This window comes from Bombus vancouverensis, chromosome 13 (genome assembly GCF_051014615.1).
Source record: "Bombus vancouverensis nearcticus chromosome 13, iyBomVanc1_principal, whole genome shotgun sequence".
Taxonomy (NCBI): domain Eukaryota; kingdom Metazoa; phylum Arthropoda; class Insecta; order Hymenoptera; family Apidae; genus Bombus; species Bombus vancouverensis.
In genome coordinates this window covers 9,726,791-9,753,380 of record NC_134923.1, presented here as the reverse complement: position 1 = coordinate 9,753,380, position 26,590 = coordinate 9,726,791, and the positions used below count along the sequence as shown (strand labels likewise).

General features: G+C 37.1%; 1 protein-coding gene and 3 long non-coding RNA genes across 5 annotated transcripts in view; all 4 read left to right on the top strand.

Moving 5' to 3' along the window:
- Nucleotides 1-426: 426 nt before the first annotated feature.
- On the top strand, nucleotides 427-9,783 carry LIMK1 (LIM domain kinase 1). 2 transcript variants are annotated; one of them, XM_033345379.2, is made up of 8 exons: nucleotides 427-483; nucleotides 1,352-1,466; nucleotides 1,729-2,169; nucleotides 2,461-2,553; nucleotides 3,125-3,257; nucleotides 3,348-3,580; nucleotides 3,680-3,908; nucleotides 3,996-9,783. In XM_033345379.2, exons 1-8 carry the CDS (start codon nucleotides 462-464, stop codon nucleotides 6,294-6,296), a joined length of 3,567 nt encoding a protein of 1,188 aa, XP_033201270.2. In that variant the 5' UTR covers nucleotides 427-461; the 3' UTR covers nucleotides 6,297-9,783. The 2 variants fall into 2 exon arrangements, with proteins under 2 accessions (XP_033201270.2, XP_033201299.2); XM_033345408.2 differs by lacking the exon at nucleotides 2,461-2,553.
- A 2,598-nt stretch (nucleotides 9,784-12,381) lies between these two features.
- Nucleotides 12,382-14,753, top strand: LOC143303512 (uncharacterized). The gene is made up of 2 exons (XR_013059903.1): nucleotides 12,382-12,597; nucleotides 14,378-14,753. It is a non-coding gene; the product is annotated as an uncharacterized LOC143303512 (long non-coding RNA).
- An 8,582-nt stretch (nucleotides 14,754-23,335) lies between these two features.
- On the top strand, nucleotides 23,336-23,850 carry LOC117162769 (uncharacterized). Its single transcript, XR_013059960.1, has 3 exons — nucleotides 23,336-23,378; nucleotides 23,472-23,599; nucleotides 23,683-23,850. It is a non-coding gene; the product is annotated as an uncharacterized LOC117162769 (long non-coding RNA).
- Nucleotides 23,851-25,162: 1,312 nt separating this feature from the next.
- LOC143303530 (uncharacterized) overlaps nucleotides 25,163-26,590 on the top strand; it is a 159,419-nt gene continuing 157,991 nt past the window's right edge. The window contains exons 1-2 of the long non-coding RNA XR_013059922.1: nucleotides 25,163-25,526; nucleotides 26,180-26,444. This is a non-coding gene — a long non-coding RNA (uncharacterized LOC143303530). The remainder of the gene's footprint in view (nucleotides 25,527-26,179; nucleotides 26,445-26,590) is intronic.

Genomic DNA, 26,590 nt, shown 5'->3' with positions numbered 1-26,590 from the left:
ACTTCTTATTTTAATATAAAATGATTCAAGAAGAGAGTAACCTGACTGTCTCATCCTGGTGATAATGAAATTTCAAAATGTTTTATGTAACATATACATTATATACTAGAAAGTTTTCTATGATACAGTCGAGGACAAAAATAAGTGGACATTCTTATTGTACCTATAGTATCCTTATACTACATTGATTATTATTTAGTAATTAATTGAAATTAATATTTATATTTTTGTGTAAATAAGCTGTATTTAATGAAACATACTTGATATTTATTTTCATCTATTTTTATTCTCAATCGCAAGTGTTCGAATACTTCCCAACCGATGTATATTTTTCCTGCGTGATGTTTAAATTTCGCGCTACTGCGCAATGTCTGTAACGTGAAGAATGGATTTCGAATCTGCTCGCTCTATATTCAGTGGCTGAAGCGCGGAGTGGGAGTGTGTCAGTTCTAGATGCTGTGATGGATGAAGTTTCGTCAAACGGTACGTCTTTTTCGGCAAAGTAGAGTGTTATTTCTAGACGAATCGGCCGAAATCATAGTGTGATATACGTAACATTTTAAGTAGTGTACGCGACAAATGAATCGATCGATGATATTTTGTGTACGCTCGATCCTTCGAGGATCGCGTGGGCGTCCTGTCTTCCAAGTCTGTTGGCCCACGCTCTTCCAGAGACTTTATTTATGCGTTCTTTTCAACTGTATCATCTCAATCGTGTATTGACAAGGAAAACAATGCTTCGAAACATTTCATAATTCCGCTGATGTCCCTTTCTTATTGACAAGTTTCGATCGCCTTAGAACTGGTCGATTTATTGTCAGCTGGTTGATAACTGCTTTCTCAACGCTTACCTAATGTCAACCGTGAATCACGTTTCCTTCCTACTACACGTCCCTGACGCGCTCTGTTTTCCGTTTGACTGCGCCGTGTTTGTTTTCATAGCTGCAACAACTTCCAATTATTCGGAATTTAATACTTAGGAAAATTTCTATCGCTAGTACGCGTCGCGTTCCTATGAAAGTCATGCAAAAACGTATGTACTGCTGTTAATGTAAATAACTCGATACAGACGAAACGTTTAACGTTAGAACTACCAAGTCTTTAATCTTTAATGTGTAATATATCATATATAAATGATTATACTATACAAATAATCACGATTTTATCTCATAAACTAATATTAATTACATAATAAAGTACCAAAAGTAGCCTTACTTATTTAGTAATTGCATAAACAGGAAACCCAAAATCACTGTATTTTGATGGGTTTGATAGTCTTAATATAAAAAATGATCTGAAACTATAACCAAAAGTGAATTCTTTATTTAAATTTGCTTTTAATATTTTTTAGACCTGGGAAGTAGGGAAAGTGGTGGGGCATTAACGTGTGCTGGATGTCTCAATGCAATTGATGAAGATGAATTCATACAGGCACTAAATCAAGAATGGCATATCGATTGCTTTCGGTAAAAATAAGTAAAAAAAATGATATATTGGCTACAAAAAGTATTCTTAAACCATTGCACTTATAGCATTTACTTATTAATTAATTAGGTCCAATTATATTAAATTTTGTATCATTTAGTAGTACTTTCATAATATTATAAAAATTTGATACTACTAAAGATATTTCATTGGAAAATAATTTGTGTTAACACTTTTTTTGTCATTGAAATTCAGTTGTAATATGAATAGGAATAAGTCATTCATGAAGCTATCATATTCTAGGTGTTCAGCATGTGATGTTGGTCTATCCACATGGTACTTTGAGAAAGATGGCTTACTGTTCTGTAAGGATGATTATGGGGCTGCCTATGGTGAAGCTTGTCAAGGTTGTGGCCAAATCATTACAGGTCCTGTCATGTTGGCAGGAGATCACAAATTTCACCCAGAATGCTTTGCCTGCAACTCCTGTGGAGCCTTCATTGGAGATGGAGAGAGTTATGCACTAGTTGAAAGATCCAAGTTATATTGTGGGAGTTGTTACAAGAGACAGATGCAACCAATCAATAGGACAGCTAATTGTCCGTTCTCAAGAAAACCACATAGCATCAGATTGGTTGAGATACCTCCAAATTCTTCTGATCCTGAGAAACAAAGAGGAATTAAATTGACATTAGACCCAACTCCAAATCCCCGAAATTGTGGTGCTTTACTTCGCATATCTGAGTATGTACAGGAATATACATTTGTTATCATTCAGTGGTTAGAAGCTAAAAACAAGATACAGGGCTATAAAATAATGTCAACAATTTTTTATATTGTTTTAAAACAAACGTGCAAAACAAGAGATGATAGAAAGCATTCATTTCTAAAATAAACTAGTACTGCCATTGTAAAGTTATATTGTTGTAGCTTTTTTATAAATATTTAACACTATGCATGAATGTGGTTATTTAAAAATAAATAAATAAAGCAAAATAGATGAGCAGCCTCTAATAACTTTGAACTAAAATGCAGGTTAATGAGAAATGTTCGTGGAAAAATCAGTAAGCTGCTGGCCTCTGTGATGGAGGTTCTATTTAGACTATGCTGCCACTTCTCTAATCATAGGTACAGCATAACAAATAAATAATATGCACTAGATATTGTATTTGTTATAAGTTAAATGTGTATCTTTTAGTATCTGCTATTTAACTGCACGCAAAATATATATCTTGTGCAAAATAATTTCCTTGTGTGTAATATTATTTGTTTACTGCATAATATGTGCTGCTTAAATGTGTGAGCATGTAATATTTAGGATGACGTGAAAGTTTAAATCATGCACTTCAGACAATTGCTACATGTTATTTCACTAATATGATTTCAATTCTAATGTCTTACTTCTATATTTATTTTAATGACATTTTACATTCAAATATATCTCATTTCTTTCACATTTTCGTATTTTATATCTCTTGTGCTCTGTATTTTATGTGTATCTCATAATTAAAAAGAAAAAGAGGGAAAATGTATTAGGTCACAAATAAACATGGAAATTAGTTCCACTGTTTAATTTCACTTCTAATATCTAAATTAAATATGAATTAAATGCACGCAGTTTTGCATGTTTTGTTTAAAAAATATATACATATATCATATATTTATGAATATTAGAAATGTCATGTGAAATGTGTTACAGACTGAATATGTCCAGTGATCTCATATCTTTGCACATTGGTGACCGCATACTCGAAATAAATGGCACTCCGGTTAAGGATCAGCCTATAGAGAGCATTGAAAATCTAATACAACATTCCGACACAGTTTTACAGGTAAATTTTATCCTACAACGGCAGTTTATGTCTTTACTATCTGTCCAAAAAATAGTTAATGATAAAAACAAAATGCATTGAACATTGCAGTTAACCATTGAGCACGATCCGGACGCAGTGTCTCGACGTCCCGCATATTCATCGCCGACCGCAGCGATGTTGACATCGATTACAAGTCCTAGAACAAGTCCCGAAAATAAAGAACGTCTATTTAAACGCCGGGATGAAGGATATATCAGTGGGACACGAAGCAGACAATTGCGGAGGACCAGGGATCCTATGCACAAAGAGCGCAGTAGCTCCATGTCGCGACTGCTTGACGGGTACAGTTTCAAATGAAATGCTTTCATAATGTCTATCGATGCCTGAATATATATTTATTTTAAAGTTTGTTCTGTAATATATTTGTAATATATTTATAGATCTTCGCCCACAAATCCTACATGTGACTTAAGCAGAACTAGATCGTTTCGTGTCGAACCAAAGAATCAAAGAATATTTCGCGCCAGTGATCTAGTAAAGGGTGAACTGCTCGGTACTGGATTTTTCGGGCAAGTGTTCAAAGTCACACACAGAGATACCAACGAAGTGATGGTGCTAAAAGAGTTATACAGAGTAGACGAAGAAGCTCAAAAGAATTTTTTAAAAGAGGTAAGCTTGCGTTTCACCGTCACCGGATCCTTTATGTATCCCTATATTTATGTACATTATTTTATTCTTTGTTATTGCCCTTAACAGGTTGCTGTGTTACGTTCGTTACATCATAACAATGTTCTCCGATTCATTGGTGTTCTGTACAAAGATAAAAAGCTTCATTTGGTCACTGAGTACATAGCGGGTGGAACTCTGAGAGCTCTGCTTCATGATACGAACGAAATCTTACCGTGGGAGCAACGGACGTCGTTTGCTAAAGACATAGCCGCTGGCATGGCTTACTTACATTCCATGAATATCATTCACCGAGATTTGAACTCGCACAATTGTCTCGTACGCGAGGATAAGACTGTAGTCGTGGCCGATTTCGGCCTAGCCAGGATAATACAGAATGGCAATTCCCCCCACAGTCGCAAATACAGCAGACATTCCGACGGAGAGGTGAAAACATCAAAGAAAGAGCGAAAGAAACGATACACAGTAGTCGGGAATCCATATTGGATGGCGCCTGAGATGATGAAGGGCAACAAGTATGACGAAAAAGTTGATATATTCAGCTTTGGTATCGTGGTTTGTGAAATCATTGGCCGGGTTCAAGCCGATCCCGATTATTTACCACGCTCTTCAGATTTTGGCCTGAACCAAAATGTATTCAAGGAGAAATTTTGCTCCAATTGCCCAGAAATGTTTTATATGATCGCCTTTCTTTGCTGCGACCTGAATCCCGACAAGAGGCCACCTTTCGAAGTGATGCAGTTATGGTTGAAAGCGTTAGCAAAGCATTTATCAGTGGGTGCAGAATTGCCATCGCATTTGGAATTCGATGTTAGAAACTACACAGGATCGAGTACGAGTACGAGCGAGTCCACGACTCCAGAAACACTGACGCCACAATTGAAGCCTATTAAAGAAGGGCAAGTACATCAGGAGAAGAAACGATGCAGCGGTTGTGACGACAGCACGCTGGAACGCGAAGAAACTGTGCCTAGTAGCAATATTCTTCAAGTGCCTGACGTGATAACTCCTCGAGGAAGGTATACGAGACAAAATAGTAAAACGAACGAATCATCTGGAACCTCTGGTCGTTACTCGAGGCAAAACTCGAGGTCTAAGGAAGCTTCCGTCGATAAACCAGACATTGTTATTTCTCCGGACTCTAGTGGATTCACTGGCTGCTTTCCAAGGCAAACTATCAAGTCGACCGAATCGCCTGCTCACTTTTCTAACGATAATCAGGATTCGTACGTGAAAAATGAAACGGAATCTAATTTGAAACGGATACCTACTATCGAAAAAATACGGTATGTGGGCAGAGCGAGTCCGAGCTCTTTGTCGGATACTCTTGAATACATTATCGATAACAAGTACTCGTACAAAGTGAATAATAATTTGAATTCCAAGTCGGCGGAGAAATCCAGTGAATATAATTCGATGAGTGGCGGCCACTCGAGAACGAAGTTGGAGGGCAAGTTCAAAATGCCGGATACGAATTCTGTTAGTTCCTACTTGAGGCAAATTGGAAAATCAATGAACGTGGTAGAGAAGGAAAGTAAAGTTGATGGTAAAAACAATAACGATACGAAGAAGACTGTAGGCGAGACTTCAAAATCATCGGCGGGCTCTTATCTCAGAAGGACAAAGATTTCTCCCACAAAAGAGACGCCAAAGAATGCATTTTCGCCGCAGAAGAACAGTCAATCCGAAGCTGGTACTTCGTTACAATCAAAAGTAAGTGTAAGCGCGGGAGAAATTACCGAAGATGAGCCCATCAACGATAGGGTAACCAGACAGGAAAGTAATGTTTCGGATATCGGTAGTATATTGTCTAGGCAAGGAAGTCTCACAGTATTAGACTGTACAGCCAAACACAAGGATAAGATGTATAAAGGTTATTTGCCTTTTAACACCTTGCAGAAGGAGGATCTCCATAAAGAAAGCAGTTTCAGGAATAATACTGCGCTTCATTATACAGATAGTCTCTATTCGAATTCGAGTCTTTCCAAGAACGATAATTTTCTCTCGTACAATACTCGAAATGAGACTAATGTAGATAACAAAAAAGACTGCACCGCATCCACCCAAAATTGTACGAATTTCGAGTCGAGTAACTCTAAGAAGACAGTAATTGAAACGGCGCCGATGTATGATGGAAAATTACCTAACTCTTTAACCGAGTACACCGAATGTTATAAAAATGTGGATCTATGCAGGCAGCATAGTTTCGGTTCCGACAGCGCAGTCGGTACCATGAGAAGTAATTTTTTCGCAGATTTAGATTTCGTTCAGTTACGAGACGGTAGGCATACATCGGATTTGTGCCATACTCCTGAACGGTGTTGCACTCCTAATCGGGCTGCGTCGCCGATAGAGAGCACAGCTTTGTGAAGTTTCCACCCTAACAAAGTAATCTATCATTCGTAACGAAACGAATCTTTACTAATCTCATTCTCTTACGCTTAATTGAAGATCTGGTAATTTAAGTTGTGTAGTTCTCATTCTCATTTTTCTAACTTCAATAACCTTAAAAATCATATATGATCAACACGAAGAGAATCTTTTCCTTTTGTCGACTGTGTTGTAATATTGCGTGACATCGTGTGAAAAAATATTATTAACAACTTGATGTCCAGTATTAATGAATCTAATGATCAGTTTGTATGAGTTTGGAATCTATTGTGAACGGCACAGTGATGCCATCTAGACGAACTCGCCCTAAAAGGTTCGCATTCCTGCAAGATCTTGCCTTGTGGTTCTCATAAGCGGGAATTTATGTAATTATAAGACTAACGAAAGCATTCCATCCAGAATTCTTATCTGATGCATTCAGAATCGATAGAACTAACGTGTGCTTTTCAGAAATGGTGTTCGTAAACGCACCGATCGCGTGTTCAGCGATCAACAATTTTCAAAACGTGTTCCCGGGGACACTAAACAGGAAGTCTGGATCGCTCCAGTTCTTTATTCTCTGTGGAAATACGGGATTATATCGAAGAAGTTGTAAGCATTACTGTAGAGTCAGTTTTGTAGAATAGAGTGTAAAAAAAATGATATTCTTTACCGGATATATATGTACATCATACTGTAAAATATTATCCACATATATGATGGTGGTGTGCATGTACAGATTATTATCGACATGTATAAAATTTGAGCTCGTCAGTTATATCTTTGTTATTCGCATAGGAAATATAATTTTCTTTGATTGATATTACGTCTTTCCACTTCTTATGTTCTCGATGCTATGTTTAATTTCAAAATTACAAAATTATATATCCTATATTTTTATTTAACTTAAATGATTCACACGTTACACATACGCACGCATACACATGTCAGCAAAGATATAAGTGATGATAAAAGTAGTATGATGTGTATAATATAAAAGAATGTAATATAGTTTTGTATATACATATTCCAACATTTCTCATGTTCAAAACACTGTTTACAGAACATATATTTAACAGTAAAAAGCTTTATATTGATAATGTAGAGACAAAACTTCTTTTGATACTATTAAAAAAAAGTTGTATTTCTATTCTATTACATTCTAATCGTAAACAAAATGTTCCCTAATTTAATCAAAATAGAGTGAGTGGTAGAGTACAGGATTTAAATGACTTACAATTGAATTTTGAGTCTTATTAAAACAAAAAAAAAAGAACAAAAAATACAATTAATAGTTTTTATACAAATTAATTAGTAAGTTTTCGCACTTTGTGTTGCATATAAAAATTTGTTCACTTTGTTACCCACTTTTCTTTCTCGTTCAGATTTTCATTAACGATTGACTATGCATTAACATTGTCTTCTTCCTATTGGGAAAAATTTTGATTTATTTGAACACTGTTGTTATTGAAAGCACTTCGATTCGTTACACCAAATAAATGTTTATTATCTGTGATAAAAGGTGTTTTGAAGCTGTCTATAGTTGAAAAATCTCAAGTGGGAGTAGACTGAAAAAACGTTACTAAAATAATGGAACCCCAATTCTTACTCTTTAATGTATAAGAAGAAAGAAAAATTACTCGCAGTACTAAACTAATAATGTATTGACGAAAATAAAAATGACAAAAAAAAAAGAATGAAAATTTTCCAGATATTAATTTCAATGGACAATACGAGCAATAAATAATACCATATTGTAAAACTTACATTTTGAAAACGAGTAATCATCATTCAAAAAAATGAATATGTACGAAAACCGATTAGAACAAAAGCAAGAGAAAATGATGTCCGATTTAAATGTTTAAACAGCAGACAAGTATACAATGTTTAAACAAAAGATTTGATGTAAATCGTTGAAACATTCGAGTGAATTTTTAAATAATAAAGTTTTAAATAGAGATATTTTTGTTTAGTTAAATTTTCTGTTTGACATTTAAAACGTTTGAAACCATCTAATTGTTAAAATTGCAATCTTTTAGATTTTCAAGCTTCCGAACTACTTGAATCAAAGATGGTTGTCGTTACAGAACGAATGTTTCAAAGTTACGAATAATATCTGCGTATGTCGAATATATTTAAAGACATTAGCGTAACAAATAATGGTCAACCGAGTAATCATGTATGAGTAATCGCGTGTATAATGTAAAACAGCGAGTAACACTCGTTGTAGAATGATTTTCAGCAAACAGTATTAATCTCGTTATCGTTGCTTACTTATGACTACCGTAGTACACAAGTAGGAAACTTTATAGACACGCGAAGGGCACAAAGAAAGACTCTGTAAACTTTTGTAAAAAAAAAAGGAACACGATAGAGAGGGGGAAGAAGAAGAAGGAGAGGGGGAAGAAGAAGAAGAAGAAGAAGAAGACGAACTTTGGAATGGTAGACACATTATTTTTATAGTCTCTGTAAATTGTTATGCTCCTTCTGTTCGACATATTTGGGGAACACGAGGAGCATTCACAAATCTTAACCCCTTGCAAATTATTTTTCTTTACGCCAATAATGGAGTACACGATAGGATCAGAGCATATTTCGTATACTACTTTGTTACGGAAGAAGAAATGAATCAAACAAAACCTTCGCGAGGCCTCATGACAAATTAAAGGTTAAGCACGAAATGATTTCATTAGATGGGAATAGTTTTCTGGAACAAGATTCTGGAATAGAAATTCTCTCTCATCTATTTTTTTAACTGGATTCGTCAGATCTCTCTGTATCTTTGAATGGAAACGCTGTGTTGATTATATATCTGTCATACACAGTGGCATACAAAAATATTTGAGCACTTATAAAACATAAAATGTTTTTATAAATGTTCGAATACTTTCGAGCTACTATATGTTTAAGTTACAACCTTGAAGTTATGTAAAAATTGGAATTTTTAATGTTAATTTATATGACGTGATTGATCAACATAGTGTTAACATATTTCGTTTCATGGATCTATAATCATAATGTACAATGCAACTTGAGAATTTCTTTCGAGAATCTGTTTCCCAAAAATTGCAAAATGTGGAGACAGTTGTGTCCATACAGATGAAGAGAGCAATACATGTATGTATTAATGCCGAAAAAAGGATGTATTTGAAAGAGAAGAATGGGTAGCGCGCACTTTGTTCTTTATATTGCACAATTTGTTAAAATTCGAACGATAATTTTTGCATGTGGTAAAACCACATTTCAATATTGATTATACTATATGTCACATTTTGACACGATAAAAAATTCGTCCCGATGATTGCTCAAAATCTTTGATCGACAGAAGTCGTGAACGAACCGTTTTTTATAAGTCTTTGGTATTTGTTAGTTACAACATTTTCGAACTATTTTCCGTGCTGAAATTTATGCAACTAGGGAACAGACTGTTTTGTTTAACATTCTAGTAATACAGAGAAAAAAGAAAAAATAAATGGTTGAGAATAAATGGCTATGTTGTTTTTCTTGTTACGAAACTTTGTAGTAATTCAATAAATGTTTATTTATTTAAAACTGCAAAATAAAAAAATTATACATATAAAATTTATATAATGATTATTTAAATTTAAATATTTGAAACCAAGAATTTTTTAAATTTTGAAACGAGCGTCAGTTATCAACTGTCGGTAATTAGATGGTTAGGTGACCTTTTTTATTTAACGATAGAGGAGTAGGTAGCAGCACCTGCCGCTTTAGCATTTTTTAAATAAAAAATAAAGCTATATTAAATATAACTTTTATGAAATCTTAAAAAGCTTCATGTATAAAGGATTACAAATTACTTTAGTTTTTCAAAATTTCATACATATATATAACATATATAAAGTTACATATTTATGCAATAAAAATATATAAAAGTGACATAATAAAAAACATCTTGTCATTATATGAAAGTTATAAAAATATATAATAAATATAGAATCTAAAATACCTTTAATTTGATGTTCTGATGTTGCTGAGTTACACAAAGTCTTTTCAAATCATGTCAAAGTGCTTCATTTCTATTTTAGTTATAACGCAACGAAACATCGTTAAAAACGTGACACTATTCTAAATATGAATACTTTTTTATTAAACAATTTGTTTATCACTTGATTCGCGTTTAAGTTGTAATTATGGACACAATTAAAATGTAATTTAACGAAAATTACGACGATGGACTCGACTGTTATAACCGGAAATACAATTTTGGCGGTTAATAAATGAATATCTAGTGGCGCCACCTATTGACATTTAAAATTCAAAATTTAATATTTCGAATTTGAAAGAGACTGTAATATTGTAGTTGACGATTGGAATGTACATATTTTGTTTTTAAAACTTTTTACGAATTTTTCTTATAATAAGATTTTTAATAACAAAACTCATCATTTTTCATAATAGAGTTCAGGTCCTGAATCAACCAATGGTAGTGCTGTTAGCGAAATATGACATTTCCGAGTAAACTATTGGACACATTTTATAAAAATGAAAGCAATATTCAAACGTTTTTCATGATAATTCTGTTAATCAGGTAAGGCTTATTCTGTATTAAACATTAAAGACGTCCAAATTGTAAGAAAATTAAAAATATAATGGCTATGAAGTTTCGTTCAGTAGAATTATTTTAGAATTTAAGTAGAATTATTTTTCTGATCGTAGAATGCATCATGTATTAAACGAATTCCTATCACACGAAACATAAAAACACGTTTCAAATATAAAAAAATGAAGCATCTTCTTAAAGTCACTTTCTGAAATGGATTGTGTTCTAGAGGAGACATTGTCTGAATATAAATTCATCGTCTAGACATTCGCGAACTCGATATACATCAAAAAAGGGAAAGAACCAGAAAGAAGATCTCTCTAAATCTCTTCTTTAAACCATTACGATCATTTAGTATTTTAAAACACTTGCTATGTCATTTTTTGTCATTCGAACCACATAACCTAACAAAGTTGACATTAAGGTTGTATCGATCATAGAAAGCGCCACCGATGCAATTACATTTCAATCGATCCATGTGATCGATTTTCATTCAGAAGTTGACCAAAAGTCGTTTCTTCGAATTTGGCTTCATTTGAAAGTTTTCATTCTCAGAAGATGTTGATTAGATGAGATATATTATAAAGCGAATCGTTTTTGTAGATGTATCTTTAACTGTCCTGTGAAATAGGATAAGATGGTTATTCAGGACTATTGAGGATTTTAAGAAAATGTTACTAATCGCAAAATGTTGGTTGTAGAATCTTTAGAGGTATGTATAATTATATAACTCTTGTATCAGTTATTTTTTATGGTGACATAACATTTAGTGTAACATTGTAAAAATGATTTTATTATGTTTTAGGATGTATCCAGATTCATATCATTCTCATAGTCTGGGTTATCACACTTGACATTGTTACACTGTGCAGTGTTATACTTAACACTGCCGCGTTTAACAAAGTTTGAAGCTTCTGGACGAGAGCCATGTCTATTAAGAAAACATTCCTAACATTCCGCTAACATTGCAGTTAACCTCGTCAGGAGATTAAAAGACGAACTACTATAACACTGTACCCTGTAAACATGTTAAATATGATATAACATGTACAATATAAAAGAAGTTATCTTCAGAATTTCTTTAGCTAATTTAGGTAAAATGGTAGTGTATGATCCATTCAATCGATTATTCACTCACGTGCGTTTTATTTTTTCAATCGATCTCGATAAAAGTAAGCGGCAAAGTGATTTCCAGCAGAGTTTTCGCGGGGATGCCGCTGGTGTAATTTGTCAAGCGTGGCCGAAGGAAAGAGCGACGGCTTCGAGCGAGGAAATTTATGGGTCGCAACGTGTCGACGGAAACCTTAAATTTTAACGTCCCTGTCGCGTACTCGGCCGGGTCCTGCCCTGCCTGTTAAGGACCTTGTGAAGGGGGATTACGACTTGACTGCTACGAAGCGAGCGTGGAACACCGAGGGGTGGTCTCTCCTCTCTCTTCGCGGTGGGGCAGAATCAGAGAAGTATGGTGGTGGTTCTGTGGCAGGGAAGGGGGTGGCGTTGCGACGGTGCCACAGGAAAAGGTGTAGGGAAGAGGGTGGGTTATGGGGTATAACGCGACGAAGAACATCCGAATAAAATAATAATAAACCGCGGATACGTTTCAGCGCGCGTCGCTCCTTCTTCCGTCCTGATGCTTCGCCTGTCTCTCTTTCTGCCTCGGTCTTTCCTGTTTCTGCGTCGCCTGAAATAAATGAGTCGGGTCTAACCGCTTGAATCGAACGAGCATAATGAGTACAGGTTTGTGTCTCTTTTTCTTTTTCTTCTTATTTGCTTTTTGCTTTTAAAGTTGTTCTCTATGGTAGAATTGGACAATTATTTTTTGCCTGGAAATTCGATGTATTCATCTTGTCATCATCTACATATTTGGTTCTTCTCTATGTTGTAGACGGATCGTCAGAGGTGTATGACGATGATGTATTACGTCTAAAATTGAGTCCTTATATTCTGTTTAATATTGGGGACAAAAAGAACATTCATTTATTTAATATAGTGATACATTAGAAGTTTACGAGTATTTAATGTGATCGATTATTTTTCTATGAATTGTCAGTTTTTGTTAGGTTGCTTATCGAAATCTTCTTTGTATTAATATGCCGCCATCATCGTTTATTTGTAAAAAGATGATTAAGTTAATTTATACGAAACTGAATAATTCATTCATTTCGTCTGGCTGTTTTGTAAATGCAAGACCACCGAGGCTGCCGCCGGTAGACTGACTACATGCGAGTGAAACGCGACATTTTAAGGCTTGCGTGACACGGATCGATATAATTTTCTGCAGTTTAGATCGTTGCGAGAAGAGGTGGATTCCAGGTACTTGGAAAAAGAAGGTTAACAACACCACGAAACAGCAATGTTCACCATGGAGCAATTTGCAAATGAAAAAAAAGGACGATATTGCGAGAGGCTCAAAACACATACAATCAGCTTACTAGCTTATCTTAAATGTAATTCATTAGGGTTTACTTCTGTATAAGTCGATTACAAATGATACCGATTTATCAGTTAAAAGATAGTCGGAGAAGAGATGTCGTCAAACCGGAAGAATCTTTTCTCTTTACATACTAATTTTAATCTCGTTTCAACAAGGGAATACTGAATGTGTTGAGGAATACACTAACATGCTGTTGGAACAAGAAATGACATGTATTGGAAGTCAGAAGAATACTTGAGTTAAGTTAAGTAATTTCCTTCTTAATTCGCTAAATTCAATTATGAACTATTTTTAACGGATCTACATTTGAAAAGGTTATTAGAGGCATGATAAACAGTAGAATATATCATTTATATTGACAAACGAAAAATTATAGATACATATGTCTATGGAGAAATACCGAGTGCAAGACGAAGACAAACTTTTATCTATTAAAAAATTTAAGTCTCATCACTATTTATAAATCTATAAAATTACGAATTTTTTGATGATAAAAGAATGTGATTGGATCATAAATGACTCAAAGGACGTAGCAGGGCTAATACAGAAAGCCATCCACGAACGTTTCATCGAGTAACGGAGCCGGAGCGATCGACCTCACAGTTCGAACGACTTGGTATTCCTCGTGGTCGAATCGTCGTGAGTCATAGCGATCACTCGGCGGATTCGCAGATCATATATTTATCGCGGCTGTACGAAAAGCCCGCTGAGATGTTTCTTCTCAGGGACAAATCAATGGGGCTGGCGAGCCGGCGGTGGCCGTTTGATGTCAAGAAAGAGCTCGACCCGCTCGGATTCAGCTATCTCGACGTCGTCGCCGACGGCGGCATCCTACTGCGATAACGCCATTATGCGAATTCGCGATTTGCATATTTCAGAAAGCGCTGCACAGGAAAGCATAAACAACTCCGGCCGCTCCGCGCAACGAGAGCGCCGTGGCTTCCTCGTCAGAAGAGTTACACGCATGGAAGATTTACGGAGAATCCAACGGTTTCCCTTTTCCCTTCCTTCTATCCTTTTTCCTCCTTCTTCCGACTCGTCGTTTTCTTCGCTGTCTCACTTCTTCTTTTCTTTTTTTTTTAGGGAACCTCCTCTCGCACTTTGTATTCAGGCATAAATGCATGGCGACGCGAAATGGGAATTGGCTGAATACCTCCAGACGATCATCTCGGGGACGGAGGAGGAAAAAACCGGTCCAACAGTTTTGCTAGACTGCAGCTCGCGGTTTTCGGGCCGAATCCCGCGACCGAGGCTAATCCTTGGAAGACCATCTTTCGGCATGCTGACTGATGTGTCTCTCGAAATAGACGGAAGATCGTTTGTATATACACGATTTTGTTATTCAGCACGGTGTACCTTACTTCAGCAACTTTGCTGTTCGCAGTGTATGGAGAATACAGAATGTCTTCTCCTTTCCTACCTTTTATGTACCGTTTTAGAGTAAATACATCTAGGAGTATATAGCATAATAGAGTTATTTGAGTCACCTGGGCTTCAACATCCTGAAAATATATAGCTATAGAGTTGTCAATGTATATAATATACCTCGCTGTTTTATCAAACCATTAATTAGAAGTTAAATATGTAATCTATTTTCAAGTTTAAAAATTGTTCATAACCGATTTTACTGAATTACATAGCGGATTATTTAGTTCGACTCAAACATCCTTCCGAGTCAAATAGCCCTGTCTAAATGGTTCTAGCCATTAATTTGGAGAAATTTAGATCTTAATTTAATTATGGAAGATAAATTCCAATTCTTCACAAGATATATACAATTTATCTTCGTATTATTAATGTCGTATGCAGATAATGGTTTATCACGGAGATTCTTCATTTCCATCCAGCAGTGCTGACAACCGAGCAGAACGGAGGGCACGAGACCACCAACAGACAAGGATCGACCGCCGTAGATCGCCTTTTCCGCGCATTATAATGCTAACGGTCGCTTATCAGGACAGCATAAAACGTTTCAGCGCTAGTTTCGTCGCGATAAGTGGCGGAGCGCGCGAAACCCGCGCGCTCGCTTACATAAGTAATATAATTGATTCGTTACAAGCGCTCCTACACGACAGATAAGTTTATCTGTGACGCGCATCAACGAAACCGGTTAGATAACGAGCGCCGCTACATCATATAATAAGCTTTAATTATTCGGATAATGAAGCTCGCCGTTCTCTTCTGATGACAAATAACATCGGCTCAACCATAAGCCACTGCAGCGAAACCATCATGTCGAAACTTCCGGAGGAAAAGTTACGTTGGCTTTCCTCGACGTTTCCTTCGACTCTACGGTGTTACGTCCCTTTTAATCTGCTACCGTTTGTTTCACTTGTAACTTCAATCTGCTTCTAGTTTACACGTCACCCAAGACACGAAAAGCTATCTTAGAGAAATGTAATTTATTTATGATAAGTTGAAAATCATAGTTGTGTATGTCAAGATTTTGAGAATCTGGATCTAGTCATGTATCTTAACTTTTAAAAGCATCCAATGTTTCATAATTAATTAAGTTGCAACTTTATTCTTTGTCGCGATACGTTTTCATGACTTCGAAGAATATAAACGACTCTTGAACAACGACTACTAGGAATGATATAAGAACCTCAGAGGTACAGTGGTAACAGTGGTCCATAATTTTAAATTGTACGTCTTCGGTTGCTTTTGTTTCATCTTGTTCCAGTTTACCAGTTCGAAGAATCCCGAACAACCTGTTAAACTGATCGGACAAAACCTGGGAGACGTTGATCTTGGATGAAAGAACAAGTCCCTGGTACCAACTTCCATCTGGTGTCTTAACGAGCAACCATTTTAATAAACTCGTCACACCGGTGCACGGGCTAAGATCGAGAGCCTTTCCATATCTCGAATTTCAATTTTCACGCGACACTCCGTAAAGTATCCAGAGGCAAGAAGGAACGCGGCAGTAAGGAATCGCTGAGAAAGATCTCGACGAAGGAAAAAACGCGTTTGCCGTCAAATACCAGCGATCAGGCGGAAAGAAAGGAGGCTGGATGATGTACCGGTAGATCCACGTTCCACGCCGGATATTTACGTGTAGCCCGATGGCCGAACTCCTGTCGAACATCGGGTTTTACAGCGTCGAGCAACGGCGTATCGTTGGCCATCATCGAGGACCAAGGATCCGGCGACTGGTTACACACAAGTAGATGGATGAAGGTGGCTGGAACAAGGTGGCGGTTGATGGGTGTAAATTCAAGATACGATCTTCTCCCTTCTGTGTCCCTTTCCAAGTGGATTTACCGACTGCTGCGCGTTCTGTCCGCTTTACTCGGTTTTTAATTATCTCCGGGGTCCCTGAGACAAAGGCGTCGCCGCCGTCGTCAGCCAGGTAAACGTTTCTCTGTCTTACCTCCTTTGGCCGACGAGGACCGGGGATGTCTGACGAACCTTCTGGAACTGGGACCTGACGTATCGGCGCTGGAAAGCTGAAGAATCCTGGCAATGAATCGATTGTATATGTAAATGGGCTTTTGAATTGTTTGGAGGAAGTTCAGAAACGAAAAATCGAGGAAGATAATTCTTACATGGATAAGAACTAACAGTCGTCTTTTAAAAGATATGCCACTGTAGTATTCGATGAGGAATTTTAGAAGACGTATGGATTATGGAACGCAAAGATGATTTATCGACTCGTTGGTTCAAACAACGATATAAATTTAATTGTTAGATTAGGTACTTGGTTTATGATTTAGATCCCATCATGAAATTGGCGAATGGTCTTCATAGAGTTGCGCTAGGCCGCTAATAAAAGATGTCCCCGTCTGGTCGCATTATCATTTTAATTGCTTCGTTTTGTGCTGAACCTTTTTGCCAGATCCTTATCTCCGCGTCGGGACAAATTAGCACCCCGACTGTGTGTTCGGTTGAAACCTGTTCGCTGGAATCTGCAAATTACCTTTTCTGCCGCCTCGATATAAAGGACGCCGGACATTCGGAATGGCGCGAGCGCGCCTTTTACGCCAGCGATCTTGCGCCGAGTGTTGCAAGTACAAATGAGCGAATTTACGTCCCGAAGAGCTACGACTCTCACTTTCGATGCATGTTAAGGAAGAGTAGCACCGTGTTTTGCAATTAGAAGCGTTAACCGTATGCTACTAGACCTTTGCAGGTTCTATTGGCGAAGAAATTCCTCTCGAAGGTAACCATAGCCTATAGTTACTGGGAAAAGTTTTGCAATTGAAAGCTTCGAATGTTACGGAGCTTTTATAATAGAATCCATAGTAAAGTAGAATCTTCTTTACAGAGAATCGTCTGTAAGAATGGCCATGATTTCATCACTAACAACGAGCAGCCTATTAGCGTTGATAAGAAAAATTCCTGAGCACTAACTCACAAAGGTATCCTAACACTTGTAGAAATATTTTATGAATACATTATGCACCTTATATAAAGTACGGACTTTTAAAGGAAAGTAAACTTTTAGCAGCAGCATTAACTTACTTTCCGGGACGATTGTACACAGCACTAATGAAATTTCAAAACATTTTGTATAAGACATACAGTATATACATGAACGTTTACTAAGGTAAGTGTTCAAATACTTTTTTGAGCCACTGTACATCGAAGACCTCGATTACAATTTCCATAGCTTTTTTTATTCGTTCTTTGACAATCAAGCAACGTTCAAGACGGAGAATCTGCAGATTGACTTTTTCGCTGCTCCCGGGACCGAAAGCGCGGCGGAAGTGATGAATGGCGAGGGCAGGTCTTTTGAGAGCGGTGATCTTTTCGGCTGAGAGGGGTACACGAAGGACACAAAGGGCCGCTATCCGCACCATCAGTGTCCGATACCAGGCTCAGGTGACGCACTTTCCAAAGAGGTACCCATGCTGCCAGTACCTTTATTAAAGCGAAGACAAGACTCCGGGCGCTGACACAGAGCCGACCGATGACAGAAAATATTTACAACGTCATCTTGCCTAGACTGGGCGTTTTCCTGGTCATCTTCGACGGCGCCAGCCTCTCCCTTCCATGACCATTACGACCGTCGCTTGTTCTCTCCTCAATTATTATAGGTACCCTTCCATTTCTATATCTCAGAGCCTGTAAATATATAATTTATTAAGAAAACATAAAAATGCGCAGATTAAGGTGGTGCATATGAGATGTTACTCCTTCGAGGATTAAATTCGATGGGCCAATACTGTTCTTAGATACATTATAGGAATTTTTTAATTTAGAAATGACGATTCTTATAAATTTGAAATAGTGAACTTTAGATAGTTATTCAAAAAGTGTATTGAGTCATGTTTAAAACAAACTAAGATTTTATTTAAAAATATGTCATGTCCTTTAGTTTAATACATAATTGCATTTGTATTGGGGTGGGATCCATTTTGAAAGAAAGAATATTTCAGGTACACATTGGAACAACAGCTTTATGACAATCGAGCGCGATTCAGTAAATCTGAGGGACTTAGGATCGTTGATCGTAAGTCTAGTTTAGCAGGATTACACTAAAGGATGTTGCTATGCTAGAGAGAGTCCATTTACCGGGAACTAGGAAAATCCTTTGTGGTAACGATAAGCTTATTGCGACAATTTCTGTTGTAGATGATGATCATTCTGGCATAGGACAAGTTTGAAGAGATTATTTACCAATTATCGGTCCCTGTAAATTCTGTTTTTCACGCGGTCAAGTCTCTCTTCTGTGAATGAATGGTTTATCTCGATGAAAGATAATCTTCGTAAAGAAAGGCATAGAGTGGAGCATAGTTGAGTATAGTTGGAGATCTAAGAACCGTCTAATATTCATTGAACGACACTATTGCGATCGAGGTTGAACTCGATGAATTCTAAGAAGTTTCAACATCGAAGGAGAAGAGGGGGGGTCTGATTCCCTGACAGTGGTTAATTACGACGTTCGCTCGTTAATTCGCCGAAGTCGATTCGCGATAGCGACGGGCAAAGAAAAGTGGGAGACGACAAACAACTCCTACGAGGAATAACTTCTCATTTCCTACTTACTGTCAATTATTTGGTTAGAGAGCCAATTAACTCGGCTCTCCTCGCGAGTCGTAGTCGAGCGACGACGACGCTCGATCAACGAATCGAAGAACGTCTCCTATTCTGCTTACGACTTAATTAATGCGAGCCTCGTCGTTTCATTGTTCTCGATATTTGCATGGAACCCCCGGCCCCTGTTACTAAATTATACGCTGTATCTGCTCAACCATGCCGATGCATACCGTACGTGCAATTTTCTATTGTTCGAAATGACGCAGCGTTAGATGCGTTTATTAAAATCTCGTCTGCTCGAGCTTTCAACTGTGGGCTCGATTTCTGAAGTGTCCTTTGCCTTTTCAACTTCTCTCATGTTTCCCAATTTTTAACTGTGTCTGTCTAATGTGAGGATATTAAAGCGATTGAGATATATGTCTCTAGTCACGTTCTAAAAGTTCGTATAGATTCTATAAAATGTTAACTATTCGTTAGGGATAAATATGGAACTTTATTAACGCAGGTACATTTTTTATTTTAACTTAAATTTAAATTGCAGAGAATTTCAGCCCAGTTACAAAAAAAGGTAAGGATAAGGTAAAGAGGCAAGACAAAAGAGGAACATTCTTCTATCGTAACGTTGAAAATGTAGTGAAGATATATAATATAATAATAAATATAAATAGACGATAGTATAAAAATCACTTTATTTGTAAAATCAAATAAACCAATTTCTTATTTTTATTTCACCGTAGATATCGTGTCAAGGAGGAACCGCCATCTGGCTGAGCATCACGAAAAACAACGTCCCCGGTCTCTTTTGCGCGATATTTGACTAACTATTAATGACAATAAGCCGACAAGTTATAAGTTATAGCTTATAGATTACTCTTTTACGATTTTATAATTTTTTGGCAAATATGGAATAATCAATGGAGTTATAATTTATAAAATCTACTTGTGAAGTTTCCTTTCTTTTTATAATGCAAAGGTATTTGTTAATACCGGTAATTTGTAATTTGTGACTTGTGATTTGTAAAATTTCATTATTAATACTACCTGAATTGTGCAAGAGAGACCATTTGTGGACCATAAATTAACTGCGTTTCTTTGACACGGGAGTACGATAATTCACGGTCCAGGCGGAGTAACGTCTTCAGGATAACGGTTGGAACACGGTGTCCCCTCGGTAAATTCAACCGGACATATCCGGCTTCGATCGATCCCTCGATACGAGGAGGATCATCCAAGGCACAGTAGACACGCGTGCCCACGATAATGAACGCGAGGGTCTGGGTAAAGGAAAACCGGTGGTTTCGTTCGTTTGACCGGCCGTTCCTCATCGTTCGTTCGGTGCCGTTGTCAATCGTCAAAACGAATTTTCGATGGCGGACGCAAAGAGGACCGGTGCTGGGACCCCCGCTGGGGTATCGGTTACGTTTAAACCGCGTTTAGGGCCCTCGAAAGCCAGCATTTCGAGGCCCCGACAGCAGCCCACGTTGTCGTAGTGATGGACTGAAGAGGCCACGAATCACCTGGTGTGATCGGCCAGACTCTCTTTTTGTTTTCCACCGTTCGTTAGTGGAATGTGGGAAATACTCGTTTATGGATGCTACGAGACTGTGAAGAAAGGAGACAAGGAATACGCAAGTGCCAACTTTCGGAGAGGTGAAGATCGTGTGGATGTATGATTCTTTGTGAAACTGTCTTTATTGTTGGAAGGTGGACAAGAAACGTTGGAAGAAATTATTACTATTAAGGAATGGAAAAACATAGTTAGATCGAAAGGGACCTAAAGAATGTAGCAGGGTTAATCATAAGGTAAGCATAATATAGGCGAGCATACCTTTTCACGTTCCATGAATAAAATGGACCATTTATGTTTAAGCCACACTTCTTCATTGTTTTAGGTTGTCAAGACATTTAAAAGAATTCTAACATACTCGTCAATGTTTTCGATGCATCATAGAACCAATCACCAATTCAGACATTAAAATTTTTCTCAATAAAAATACTACTTCAGCCAAAAGGGATTGAAAAACGAAATTAGATTTGAATCAAGAGTCAAACGATATCATCAAAATTATAAAAAACGATAAAAGGAATAAAAATTAGAAAGATTACTTTATCACCAGCACCGGCAGACAATCAGGAGGCAAGTAACCGAGCCGAGGCGCAATTAAACCGCACGAAAGTTCGCGAGGTCAAAAAATAGAAGAACAGAGGTGGCCATCGCTACTTGCGTGGCCCCGTGGCGAAGGGCCCGGGAGACGGTGGCGCCAAGGAGATCCGTATCTTGGCGCGGGGCACCGAGAAAGGGCCCCGACTTCCCCCCACCAGCGGCAGCCCTCGTCAAAGATAACATCTGATTCCGAATCGTCCGTTCGCTCGTGTAGGCTTCCATGTATCCCGACTCGTTTTCTCGGGCCCTGGTACGAATGTCATCGTGTTCGCTTCTTACAAGCGGAACGGGGCCCCGAAAGCGGGCCCCAGCTCCCCTCCTCTGTTACCCGTCCAGCCCCACCACCACGTCGGGTGCCTTCGTCAGCGCCGAATTAACGACCGTGCAGGCCCACGGCAGCATGCTACGGGAACAAGATCGAGATTAATTGCGAGCCATGAATCGAAAGAAAAGCCACCGATCGACTGGTCAAGACCGACTGTCTCTCCGACTTTCGTTAATTTATTGGTTAATTTGGAAATGCTCGACATACTTCGTGGAGAGATTTGATGGAGAGCCACTCGAGGTATACGACGACAACTTGGTGTTTCTTGACGATTTGAGTGGGCGAATTTCTGTGTTGTACTGATTTGACACTAGAACTACTGATTTACAACAAGCATTGAAATATACAATATATTTGGTTCGGTGATTCTATTATACAGTGGCTACAGGAGGTATTGGCATATCATTGTATTTATTATAGCATTCATGCACAATTTAATTAGGCCCAAATATATTAAATTCCGTAATACTTCGTAGTACTTTCGTATCACTACAAAAATTTGATGCTATGGAAACGAAATATAGAACTTCATAAGCATTTTTCTATTTCAATAATTTTTCTAAAAATTTCTACACGCTTTTGGTAATATAAAATTTGAGATCCGTCATTTTAACGACTTTGCTAGTTCTGGTGTTAATGGTAGATTATTTCGTTTGTATCATTTGAATTATTTGATAAAGTTGATAAACTTGATCAAATTGATCGAGTTGATAATATTGGTAACAACAATATTATCTGTTAATGAGATTGAATTAATCATGAATCTGAGCTATGACCGACAAAATTTCGATTATTATTATTATCATCGTGTTCTGGAATTACGATCAGCATGCCATTTGTCGAAGGTGAAACGTTCTGCCGGGGGCCGAAAAAAGCATCGTAGGCGCGGCCAACCAAAAGCGAGCGCCGCCCGAAAAAATCAAGCATTTGTATTCCGCGGAGATTTTTCAACGGCGGCCGGACAGTTTTCTCATTTCGTTTATGGCCAGCCGTAACATAACTCCGGGACCTACTACCGCCGCTCGACAAACACACAGAAATTTCGACCACGGGATCAGACCACGACTTCGCGTGGGTGGAATGGAGTAGCATCCTGGCACCGCTTTGCCAACCAAGAAGACGTCGCATAGTTTTACTCGTTAGATTGTTTAGGTACATAAATGTTAAATTTTAAATGACTCTGTAAGCGTAATTTATTTGGACAAATATTTTAATATCAATGCCATTAACTCTCAAGTGGTATCGTTGGCATATCTACTAATTTTTACATTATTTTATTTTCTTCACAGTTTTATATTTGACGCGATGAAAGTGATAAAGTAAATAATATTAAAAGTAAGTAAATTAAAATTAATCTTTTATTGAATCATGTTAAATGATGTTATGTTATGTGTATTTCTTTCTTTTTTTATTTATTTAAGCCCCGAATTAACACTGACTCATAATTATTTCTTTATCTTTTAAGATCAAAGAAATAATAACACGATTGCATTTAATATAATTATTCAATTATGGATGCTCTTCGCGCGTTCATTGTAACGCCATCTGTGATAGCGTTATATGAAGTAATATTTGCAGCATTTGCAGTCGCAATTAACCACATCATGAAAATAGTAAGTAATACGTTTTTTTAAGCAATGATTGACTTTAATTTTTTATAGAATAATTATAAAATAGTTTGATCGATTAGTAATTTGATTGATTAGTAATTAGATGTTGTATGGAGCAATTATTACTAGTGACTCGTATTCTAACCAAACAATTGACGACATTCCGAGAACGTCAACTTTCTCTCGTAATCATAAATAATTGCAACGCAACGTTCATACAAATAGTAAGTTCTTTTTTAATAGTAATCAACGTGAATTAATAGGGTATTTAAAAAACGATTGTCTAATTTTATGGTTATATAAACAGGTATTTCTTCCGATAATTATCGCCAATGTTTCCCAGTGTTTCTTATGTTTATTATCCAAAGAATTCATAATTTCTCAACAATATCAGTCCTTCTACTTTATCTTTGAACATCTATAATTTAATACTCTTATGCAAATAGTAAGTTTTCTCAATGGTAATTAATTTTAATACGCTAATAAAATGTATAAAAAATAATTACCTTTTTCTTTTCACTCTTCCAGTGTCTCCTACATATGTTTACCATCTAAAGAACCCATAACACCTCAGCAACATGAATCCTTTTATTTTACCTTTGAACATCCATAATTCAGCACTTTCGTACCAACAGTAAGTACATACTAAGGTTCTTTAACAACAATCGATTACAATTAAACGACTTGCAGCCATAAGAAAGTAGTTCCAATATTTAGATTGTATCTTAGAGAAAAAAGATCGTTATTAGGGTTTATATTTAAAAGTGATTTGAATTTGATCGATTTTGAGCTGGTTTAATTAAATTACTGTACAATGGAATTGCTTCCTTATTGTAGCAGCTGTCCTAACTCTCCATAGAATTTTTAAAATATGATGTTCCAATTTTACACGTAAGTAAGTGTATATTTCGCGAGGTTATCATCATCAGTGTCTCTCCTAGTATCTTCTTTACTCATTAACTGAAAAACTCACAACATCTTGTAAACATCAACCTTTCTTTTTCTCTCAGTACATAACATTTTCAATTTTGTTTGCCATGACGAAAAGTATTTGTCACCGGATGAAACATTTCGTTTTTGAAAACGAAACGGCTAGTTTCGAGAGCGGAGTGGTTTGCACTGGAGACAGGTTCACGCTAAATGGCGGTCAGACGAGGCATGTCGCGCGCCACGGGGTTCCCGGTCAAAGGCGCCGGCGATCCTGCTAACCCCTTCCATTTCGGTCGGCCCTGTCACCCCTTTTCCCTTGGCTGGCATTCGTTTTTGGGTCCCGGTATGTGGCCACGATATTCTAATGGCGTCAGCGCATGCGTTACGCGGCTGATCGTCGCGGAACACCGAGATAACTTGATTTTTATCGGCCGATCGTGCCTGCATTCGCAGAACAGCACGTCTTGAGATTCGTTGTGAAATGCATCAAATTTGAACATTGAGCGTGAAAATAGTTAGCAAAAGCTGAGTTTAGTCTGGAAACTGTCTAAGACAGATAATAAAAATTGGAAACTAGTGATGTTTCATTTTTCTCCATTATGTCAGTTTGTAACTTGGTAAAAGTTAATATTAACATAATAAACTGCAGAATTGTGCAGAATTATCAAGGATTACTATAATTAACTGGAAGACTTACATTTACTGTGAGAAGAAAAAAAATTAATAAAAATGAACTTTTTCCATAAAAACGTTTAGTTGAAAAAGAATTTGTTTGTATTGAAATTATTGAGAAGGAAATAAAAGAAGGAAATAAATATGTAAAAAGACAACATTAGGTCTTAGTACCAGCAACTAGAATACAGAAAACCCTATAATTACAGGAAAACGATGCAATAAGAAGAGATTCTCGATATAACCATCAGCTAGAAGCTGAGTGGAGAGCCGTTCAGCCACAAATTCAGCATCGGTTTGGTGGTTTATCGAGGCAATTTACAAATTGGCTTCCGTTCCAGCGTTTCTTAGGCGCCCAGAAATGATTAGACCTCGCTGGACGGGGCACCGTTTATTCAAGCTTGCTTCTGCGAACGGCTTCTATTAGTATTTCTGGCCTCACTCCACCCTCGTTGGATAGCATATGGTTAACCAAAATCTTCTGAATGCCCATTAACATAACGTCGATACGCACCTGCTCGACGAAAAACGCAAATCGAAAGACGAGTAGTACGTCAATCTACTATTTCTTTTTATTGAATATATCTTCGCGTTCTTCTCTTTGATTTTCACTGAGAACAATGCAAAATTATTAATAATTATTTCTGCAAACTTAATATTTAAACAGTGGATTATGTCGATATCGCACATAATGAAATTCTTCTATTAAATTATAACATACATGTAGAAGTAGAAATATTATTTATAGCTAATCTGCGGATATTTCTAGAAATTCACATTTTTTATTAACATACTTAAGAGAATGAAAACTAAACAGAGCTTTGTTACCCTTAAAGATTATGAGTAGTAACATTATCATAATACGTTACTTTAGGCAATTTATTGCGTATTGCGTGCACTTAAATTTTCTATAAATGCGTTAACATTCTATACTTGCATCACATTGATGCAAAAAAGACAGCATATGTAAAAGAATTAAAAAAGAGACATATAGCGATATGTAAAACATACTTAACATTACATAGCTACCTACTATAAAACGAACTGCGTGTGAATCCAATGAATCTATATAGTATCTATGGGTATCGCAATTTTCCAAAAGAAGAAGTTAAGAAACAACGTGAATCGATGAATTCAAACTTCTTATAGATTCAGTAATCATTGTAAAAGATTGCAATTAATTTTCCTTCTTTATTCCGCAGAGAACCGAATAAAAACACCACCTGCTCCGAAGCTAAAAGCATCATCGTAAAATATAATAATCAGATAGCATCCCTCTGCCACTGAATCGTCCACGAAATACACTGTCCAATTCTTCGATCCAACCCCCGCGCCAAAGGAGGGCCACCAACGAAGGTAGAAAACAAAAATCGTCCAGCTAAGGAGGACAAGCGTGTCCGATCTAACCCACGCTCGGAACAATCCCCAGTGCTGTCGTTTACCGGGACGAATCCCTTTTTTTCAAGGGTAAGCCTCGATTTTATCTGAAATCGATGCTTTCGTCGCGCGCTCGCGCTCTTGCCCCGTCTCTTGATGATCCAGAGGCCGCTTTTTCTCTGGAGGGCCGGCATATAAATACAGTAAGATTAATACGCGGCCCACAAATCCCAAAC